Consider the following 8,980-nt stretch of genomic DNA (forward strand, 5'->3'; position numbering starts at 1 on the left):
CATTAGAACTGGATGTGTATGTTTTTAGGTCTTACGTCGTTTTGTTTTTGAAATAAAATCATCAAAATCCGCAAACATGAAGATGACTAATGAGATGTTAGATTTATATCAGGAACTGTTCGGGTTTTAATTCTAAGCGGGTTAATTTGATTGGTATTAAGGTTTTCTTCTTATATCCAGTCACACAAACAAGAAATTTGGAATAAAAATGCAGAAGCATATCCAGAATTTTTTTTTGTATTATCTTAGAACGAAACTAAGCGATTTATTAAATAACTATATAAAATACATGTGTACATGAAAAGTATACGTATAAAATATTGTCGAATACCAATCCTGATTGATGCTTAATGCTGCCATAGATTTTGGATGTTATTCAATGTGTCTGATAAAAAAGTTCTTCTTCATTTATTTTGGAGATGTTTGTGTTTGTCTTTATAATCATTTAGTGTCTGCGTACGAAACGACGATATACTTTACGGACTTGTCTACGAACTGGCAATTGTCTCTTCTTTTTGGCGTCAGCTGCTGGTGGGAGGTAGTCTCTCAAATGTTCAATATCAATTGGTACGTCAATGTATTCAATGATTTCGTAGACTTGCTCTTGGTCTGTGAGGCCGCAGTCTTCACTGTCTGAGCCATTGATGCAACAGTATGGTCCGGATCCTCCGTTGGGGCACTGAGGATGGAAAGGGAAGATAATAATGAAGGTTTAGTCATGTAGATATTTGGAATAACAGCTTAATCATCAATATGACTTATGTGCAGCATATGTCATTGTTTAGATGCTTTAAGTATGCTGTTCTGCACCATATTGATGATTTATTGACTGTTTATGCATTGGACTCTCTAAAAACTCCCAAAAACTTAACAAAAAGGCAAATAAAGACACTTACTCCAGGTGCTGTTGCTTCTGGAACAAAAGCAGGTTCCGGTACGAAAGCTGGCTCTGGAACAAAAGCAGGGGCATCATCAACTGCAACTGGCTCTGGTACAAAGTCATTTACAACAGGTGCTGGCTCATCAGCAACTTCTTCTGTAAATCTCGTCTCTGGTAATGTGTAATGATATCCAGTTTCATCCTTGAACCATCCATCACCTTGTTCAACATGTGATACATCACACGAGACAGCGGCAATGAGAGCGAATGCTATGATGATGATTTTCTATTGACGAATCAAATATGTCACATGCTTTAATGACTGCATCAAATATTCTCAATATCAAATTACCATTTTTTTTTATTGATTTCCCTTTATTAGATAAACACACAAAAAAAGGCAGATCTTTTTATTGTGTTGTTTGCAGTAGAACGACTGTCGACCGAATGATTATTTCCGATTTAATACAGCATCTTTATATAATAAACGATAACAATGTTTCAGTTTAAGTGTTAAAAACAAGAAATATTATGTATTTTAAAGAAATTTTGTGGCCCAAAAAATGAAGACCAAAAGGCTTGCAATGGACGAGATCTTATTCTTTGTTATCTTTATGTATATTAATAGCCTGTGAGACATTTACCCACATATTAACATCATCAAATCTGTTTTGTTGTTTACCTGATAAAGCCATCAATCTTAATAATGCCATAAAATTAGAAGAAAGCTGTATAGTTTGTAGTCAAGCTTCCAAACTGATTGTTTCTATTTTAGGTGACAATCGGAATTGACAAAAAAAGGCTTTATTGATTAAGTCACACGTTTTGGGTTTGTCTGTCGTTGGAATAGAGAAGATAAAAAAAATCACAACAAATTGTCAAGCTTCTTCTTTATGAAAGAATATCTGATCATTTGGTATATAATATAAAGTTGCTGCGTTGATATTTCTTAAATGGGAGCATTCTGGCTTTTTTTGTGAATTTTTAATTAATTTTTTTTTCGATGACATTTTTTTAAAAATAATTTTTTCAATCTGGTATTTTTGTGTTGATTCATCTTCTTGTATCCTACCTACCTGTTGGTGGGGTTTTATAATTAAATGGAATTTTTCTGTTGTTTTGCTGTTAAAGACAAGAACTGAATGTATGCTTACAATGAGAAGAACTAAGCTTAGAATCTACCGTGATGCGGTCGTATATTAAAGATTAGTTGTCATGTTCAATTGAGTTTTTAAGTCTGAGGTATGGAGACGAGGCTGGGACACTAGAATTAATATTTATTTTTGCAGGATTGGATGAGTGCTGTTAGCTTATTACGTTATTCAAAAGATGAATTTTCAGACCCACTTCCCTCTTTAACTTGTTACATAACTTCCATTCCAAAAAATTGTCATTGCTTAAGTCAGTGGTGGGCAATCATACATACATACTTCTTTTGCTGGGACGCAGGGGGGCCTATTGACGCGCGTAGGGAATATCTAAAGACAGTTCAATCCTTTTGTCAGTTCGGGATATTAGGGGGGACTCAAGCGTCCTTTTCAACATATTAAATTCAGGAATTCTTTGGTCTTCCTCGCGAGTTCTAGCCACAAAGTCTGCAATTGTTACTTTAAGATCTGGGGCATCAGTTTACCTTCTGTATGGCAACCTATGTGCCGTAAATGTTTGGAAATGCCACGAACCATATACGGTGTGCGATCTCAGTCAAGCCTAACCACCAAGATGTAATCTACAATTGATATGTTCGAACCTAATCACCACTGGCTCATGCTGTTACAAAATACATTCTTCCCATCGTTTTGATACACTTCACCGACTAAAAGAAGATAGCAACCTGTAAAAAGGACGATCAGCGGGAATTGGAAACTTGTGGAAGATTAGCAAGTAAGCAGCAAATCACTTAGTTTGCAAACTTATTTATGATCAACTTATTTATCATCACACAATGTCATAGAACGGCAAGTTTTTCAAAAATCGCAGAAAAATGCTCCATAAAGTCACAGACTTTGTCCTATTTATTGTATAATTTAACATCATCATCCAACCTTCCTACAATTATTATTTTTTTGCATAAATATCCGTAATTGATTCAATAATCACATTCCCCATTATTCATAAGTGTCCAATTCTGCCTATTGTCTCACCATGTAATATTTCAAGTAATTAAAACATATCGGCAAAGATCAGTATTGTCGCCTTTACAAAGGCATTGTTTTATTTAATTAGAAACCAAAAATACCTTTGTGAAGATGCTTACATGATCAATACTGGCTTATGAATATATAGACAATAGATTTAAAAAATAGTAATTCATAAGGCAACAATATGTGTATTCATAGGCATGCTTACCTACTCAAAAATATATAGAAACATGATAGCATTATTAGTTTGAGATAAATGTCTGATAAAATCACACGAAAATTGCTCATAAAACAGCATGTGCTTTAAATTATGACACAAAATATATTTCATGAAGTATATCACCCAGAAGTCGAATAACAAATGGAATTGATCTATAATTCGTGAATTGTGTTTATGTCTCATTTAGATATAGAAATATTTGTGGCATTGAGACTGTTATTGTTGCTTGTGATTGATTATGTAGTTTGACTAAAATGGATAATTGATTATTGCAGTGGTGTTCAAACTTTTCTTGCGATATGGCATACCTTAGTGGTTCCTGGATTGGATTTGTAGGAGAGGAAGTTAATGTCTTTAACATTCCGAACTGACAGAAGTTCTTGAAGAATAGAGCTAGCTTTAGATGCTCTTCATGAGTCAATGGGCCCACGTACACCCCAGCCAAGGAAGAAGAAGAGACTCCTTAGCAGTAATCCTCGACAGAATTCCCACACGACAAACGGTTAAGCATCAACAAATAATTCATCGACACACTAATGTACCGCAGCTCACAGTTTGAACAGCACTGGATTATACACTTTAATCCTAGTATTATTGTTGCCTTTAATATAATATTGCTATCAGCAACACAGCAATATGTATGCTGTTGGAATTTGTACATACCATGTAATGATTAATTAGGAACGATAGTAACTGCATTGTAATTCACAAATATGCACATTTCAGGACCAGTCTGACAAATATTGATAAGAAGCTATTTTAAGTTCATTATAATTTAGTTCCCGAGTGACACAAATGAGGAAAGCTTCAACATTGAGCCTTTAAGGCTCCCTTGACGCTCATTTATTAACATCAAATGGAAATTGTTTCTAAGAAGCATCCATATTTCTGCAATTTGACCTCTTACTTACTTACTTCGCTGGTCGTACAGATCAGTTGTGATCCATGACCACCCAAAGGAGTCGCCTGGTTCTATCGCTGACTTCCACTTGCCAATTTCCTATACCAAGCGCCATTTGACCTCAGAGCCTTTAAAGCTCCATGACGCAGCCTTCTTAATTATGTAGCTCGGGATCAACAACTGTTTCTATTTTGTATCATCATACTTAATTGTCTTCCAGCTCTATATTAAGATTTTCCATTCAAATTCAGCATAAAGAACGCTAGAATTGAATAGAAATCAATAAAATTGATGAATTTGAGCATCATGATGACAATAGCACGTAGCGTTAGCACTTAATGAGATTTTATTCGACTGACTCATCTAGATTGCATCATTATCTGTAACACCTGCTGCGACAATTCATTTGTCAATGATTTCGTTTATTATTTACGTGTTGTCCATTAGGCAAAAATCTAATATTTCAAGATTAGAGAGCAATTTGGTGATTTTGGGAATATTTATGATTTCTGTTAATAGTAAGTTTAATTCAGTTTTGGATGCATTTTATAATATTTGGTTTATTACTGACAATTATTGCTGAAATGAGAGGTTGTTGGATGATTTTGCGGAATATTAAGTTTCATTGATTCGAGTCATAATTTTGAAAATTCAAGTTAGGTGTCTTGTGAATCAGATTAGTGTTTGATCATCGGAAGTATTTTGACATCCAAATGTCTTTCTTTTGCGGCACAGACTGGGAGGAGTCTGTAAGGAATCCAAATAAACTTTGAATACTAAGTGTCCGAGCTACATAATGCAGTGAGATGCATTTTTCGGCCTAAAAATGGATCGAAATCTCGCGTTATGGTGCCGACAGGGCAACTTCAGGCCTTTTCGTAGGTACGTCGATGTAGCGATGCTCTAGTGAGCCATGCTTGCTGTTCCTGTGGGCTTTTAAACGGTTATCAAATTTAGTCTTGTGTAGCATAAATTTGCTTTAAGGATTGTCCTGCAATTGTCAATAAAAATCTCAAAATTTTCAATTTTAAAAAAATTTGCAGTTTATTTATTAATAAAATTCAAAAAATAACTACAAAATTTTCATAAAAAATAAATAAATATCTTTAAGGAATCTCTCAAAAACGATTTGGATGAGCGCAAATATCATTATTTCGACTAACATCATATCACATCTTCTCATGATGAGATAGCACAGCCGTTATAATTCAAAATTGATTTAATGTCTCTTGACTGGTACGAAACGACGGTATACCTTACGGACGACACGACGGACTGGAATTTGTCTCTTCTTTTTGGCATCAGCAGCTGGTACAACTGGTGGAAGGTATTCATTGTTTACTTTAACTTCTGGGACGACTTCAACTGGTGCTGGCTCATCAGCAACAACTTCTTCAACAGCTGCAATTTCAACTGGTGCTGGTTCCTCAGCAACAACGGCTTCTTCAACTGGTGTTTGGAGTGGAACTTCAACTAATACAGGTTCATCAGATCCAATGACTTGTTCAACAACTTCATCAGCAACGACAGCTTCAGGTTCTGCAACAACTACTGCTTCTTCTACAGCTGGAACATCAGCAGCAACAACTTCAACGGCAACTTCTTCTGTGAATCGTGACTCTGGCTTATTGTAATGATATCCTGAAGCATCCTTAAACCATCCATCACCTTGCTCGATATGAGAGACATCACATGAGACGGCAACGATAAGAGCAAATGCAATAATGAGTTTCTGTGAAAATATAAGAGCACTTAATATTTAGTTCCAACAAAAAATATTGATGATTTTACCATTTTTTTTGTAGATTTATTTTTTACAAGATTTTGTGTTGTTTTAAGTAGAACTGTCCAAGACTGAATGATGAATATGCATCCATTTTCGCTAACTTTTATACTATCAATGATAACGATGCTTGAAAAGAAGTTTGCCATATATAGACAATAAAAAAAAATCATATTGCAAAATCCTTCAAGCTATTCTACATCATCATGCAATTAATGGCTATAAATGTTTGCTTACCAACATACATAATTGGTATGTATTCAAATTAGGACCAAATATATAAAAAAGTAGCTATAGCATTTTTATTAGAATTTTAAAAGGTTAGTTAGTAGCTGTAAAGACCAATAAAATTTCTTTGTCTTAAATATTAGCTCGTTATATTTGGTTGTAATACAAAAAAATGCGGAATAACGTTTATGTGCGTAGTCTGAAGTATTTGAGAAAAATTTGATTCATGAGCAAAGTATAACGACATTTCGGAGATTTTCGGTTAAATACCGGAACAGACAATGAGGATACTCATCTATACAAATGATTGTGTTGTTTCCTTTGAAAAAATTGATTTCGGATATGATCGGTATTAAACCTTAGTATCCGTAGTCTGATTGTGGGGCTGCAAACCCTTGAGACATGGTGGTTTGGATTGTCATTTAGAGTATCGTTGAACGTACTTATCCCAGCACATAGCTCGGATGCCAGTGGTATTAAGGGATAACACGAGAAGGTATACACTTGAAATTTGGTCTGCTTTTGAATTAGAGTTCGACTTCCCCAATCCGTCAACTCATGTGTATGCTCAATCAATATAATTCAGCATGTTCCTTGTTTCTGTTCGGGATTATGGAGAATCTGACAAAACTAATTTGAGAGCATTGAGGTCATTAAGCTGATCTATATTCAAATAAAGAGAGTCCTTCACTTGTGAGGAGAGGAAAGTGTATGAATGATTGGGTATGACTACGCTTGCTATTCAAAATGCCAATATTTGACGTTACGTAACAAAAGGCCTGAGTTAGAAGCTTTTAATGAGAAAGGGAATTAGCCTGTCTTGAGAAATCCATGAAGAATTCCTTACGGATGGAGAAGGAAGATCAAAAAGTTGATTTTCATATTACGTAATAGTTGAACGACCCTAAATTTGCTTAGGTCAAATGATGACGATCGTTTCAAAAATAAATCAAACAAAAGATCATCTTATAATTTATAATGCGTAGATATTGAACATAAAATATTTGGTGCGTTATTGAACTTCATCTAGATTTTAAGTTTTCAAATATTCAATTTATTGACATTTAATAAAACTATCCATTAATACATTTAGATAGATATAAAGATGAATAGATTTGCAGAAAGCATATTTTACACAATGTTTATTTAGTTGTTATTAGAGTCATTTTCTGAAATTTCTACTTAACACTAAGAACCGACCAGAGCTTAAAGGTCTGCATTATCAGCGTTTAAGATGCAAATTTATAATTCGTCTAAGGTTGCAGGTCTACATTTTTTCCCCTACAAGCTGGAATTTTCGGTCTCCTAAATTTGATAAACCGTAATATGAACAATATATGTGATTGTATACACCTAGCTTAACTCCACCACATGCTAATCTCAATTTCTTGCTATGGAGACCATCATTCTAATACACATAGTTAGGCGGAGTCTAACAAGACTCTCAGCTACAAGGTGCGTTGACCTATCAACATTTATCCTTAACTTTGCACCGAATTGGACCTTTCTGCGATGACCAAGACTAAACGACAAAGAATTTTTGGTGGAGCGTTACCTAATTCTTTATAATTTTTCAGACAAATTTAGCAGGATTTTGCAACGTTGACTCCAAAAAGTCCAAGAAATGGTGCCTTCCCAATGGAAACCTACCAACAAAATTGCCAAATTGTTAAAATTTCTAAAAAATCAAGAAAAAGCATAAATTTCTTCAAAATCTTGGAAAATGGTCAGTAATCACTAATCATCCAGTAAAATCAAATGCTCTGACTTAATTCCTTTTTTTAATGAGTTATAAAAATTTTCAGGTTTTTGTTCTAAATTCCCGAAACTGCTACCACGTTTTAGCAAATCCATAAAAATGCATCTATTAGTAAACGTGTTTTTTTAATGACTTCTGCTCGTTCCTGTTGCATTCCTGTTAAAACAAAAGTCATTCCAGTAAGTATAAATAAAAAAGCTCATAATTTTCCTCTTATAGGAATTTGCGATTTATTCAGGATTTTAAAAAATGAAAAGGATTTGAACATGAAAAGAAAGAAAAAAATGTTTTTTGAAAGAATCCCCAAAGAAGAAACCCAAAGATGACATCTAATATAGATGCTAGCACTTTTCGCTTTTTTTTCTTTCCGGTTGTGTCTGATAAGATTTTGTTTTAGTTTTCTTCATTTGCGATGATCTTTAGCTTTACAGCTTGATGGTAATTGATTTAGTGTCTCTTGACTGGTACGAAACGACGGTATACCTTACGGATGACACGACGGGCTGGAATTGTCTCTTTTCTTGGCATCAGCAGCTGGCTTAATTGGTGGAAGGTATTCGTTGTTCAATTTAACTTCTGGGACAACTTCGGCAACTGGTGCTGGCTCATCAGCAACAACTGGTGCTGGCTCATCAGCAACAACTTCTTCAACAGCTGCAACTTCAACTGGTGCTGGTTCATCAGCAACAACGGCTTCTTCAACTGGGGCTTGGACTGGTTCTTCTACTGGTGTTTCGAGTGGAGCTTCAAGGATGACTTGTTCGGCAACTTCAACTGGTGCTGGTTCATCGGCAACAATATATTCTTCTACAACAACATCATCGAATTTAGCAGCTGGTTGAGTATAGTGATATCCAGTTTCGTCTTTGAACCATCCATCTCCTTGTACGATGTGTGAAACATCACATGAGACAGCGGCAATAAGTGCAAATACAAAGATAAGTTTCTGTTGGATAAATAATTGTTAGTTCCGATAAATTAGTCAAGAAAATATTAAAATTTTAATTCTCACCATTTTTGTTGATTTTGAATTAATTAAAAATCACTTTCTATAAGGAAAATATTTTC

General features: G+C 34.7%; 3 protein-coding genes across 3 annotated transcripts; all 3 read right to left on the reverse strand.

The window, feature by feature from the left end:
• Positions 1 to 241: 241 nt before the first annotated feature.
• LOC139091999 (uncharacterized) lies at positions 242 to 2,041 on the reverse strand. The gene is made up of 4 exons (XM_070642277.1): positions 1,957 to 2,041; positions 1,233 to 1,354; positions 897 to 1,166; positions 242 to 679 (listed from the first exon to the last, which is right to left on the reverse strand). Exons 2-4 carry the CDS (start codon positions 1,233 to 1,235, stop codon positions 446 to 448), a joined length of 507 nt encoding a protein of 168 aa, XP_070498378.1. The 5' UTR covers positions 1,236 to 1,354; positions 1,957 to 2,041; the 3' UTR covers positions 242 to 445.
• Positions 2,042 to 5,160: 3,119 nt separating this feature from the next.
• LOC139092001 (uncharacterized) lies at positions 5,161 to 5,989 on the reverse strand. Its single transcript, XM_070642279.1, has 2 exons — positions 5,934 to 5,989; positions 5,161 to 5,874 (listed from the first exon to the last, which is right to left on the reverse strand). The coding sequence occupies exons 1-2, from the start codon at positions 5,934 to 5,936 to the stop codon at positions 5,362 to 5,364; spliced, it is 516 nt and encodes a 171-aa protein (XP_070498380.1). The 5' UTR covers positions 5,937 to 5,989; the 3' UTR covers positions 5,161 to 5,361.
• Positions 5,990 to 8,396: 2,407 nt separating this feature from the next.
• LOC139092010 (uncharacterized) lies at positions 8,397 to 8,979 on the reverse strand. Its single transcript, XM_070642290.1, has 2 exons — positions 8,925 to 8,979; positions 8,397 to 8,858 (listed from the first exon to the last, which is right to left on the reverse strand). Exons 1-2 carry the CDS (start codon positions 8,925 to 8,927, stop codon positions 8,397 to 8,399), a joined length of 465 nt encoding a protein of 154 aa, XP_070498391.1. The 5' UTR covers positions 8,928 to 8,979.
• Position 8,980: the final 1 nt, after the last annotated feature.

The sequence above is a fragment of the Chironomus tepperi genome, unplaced genomic scaffold (assembly GCF_022539635.2).
Source record: "Chironomus tepperi strain 1889 unplaced genomic scaffold, CSIRO-AGI_Ctep_v1 contig_284, whole genome shotgun sequence".
Classification (NCBI taxonomy): domain Eukaryota; kingdom Metazoa; phylum Arthropoda; class Insecta; order Diptera; family Chironomidae; genus Chironomus; species Chironomus tepperi.

Coding starts and splice junctions, on each gene's coding strand:
- LOC139091999 (XM_070642277.1), bottom strand. Junction 680..896: donor CAGAAGCAACAGCACCTGGA/GTAAGTGTCTTT, acceptor TTCCATCCTCAG/TGCCCCAACGGAGGATCCGG.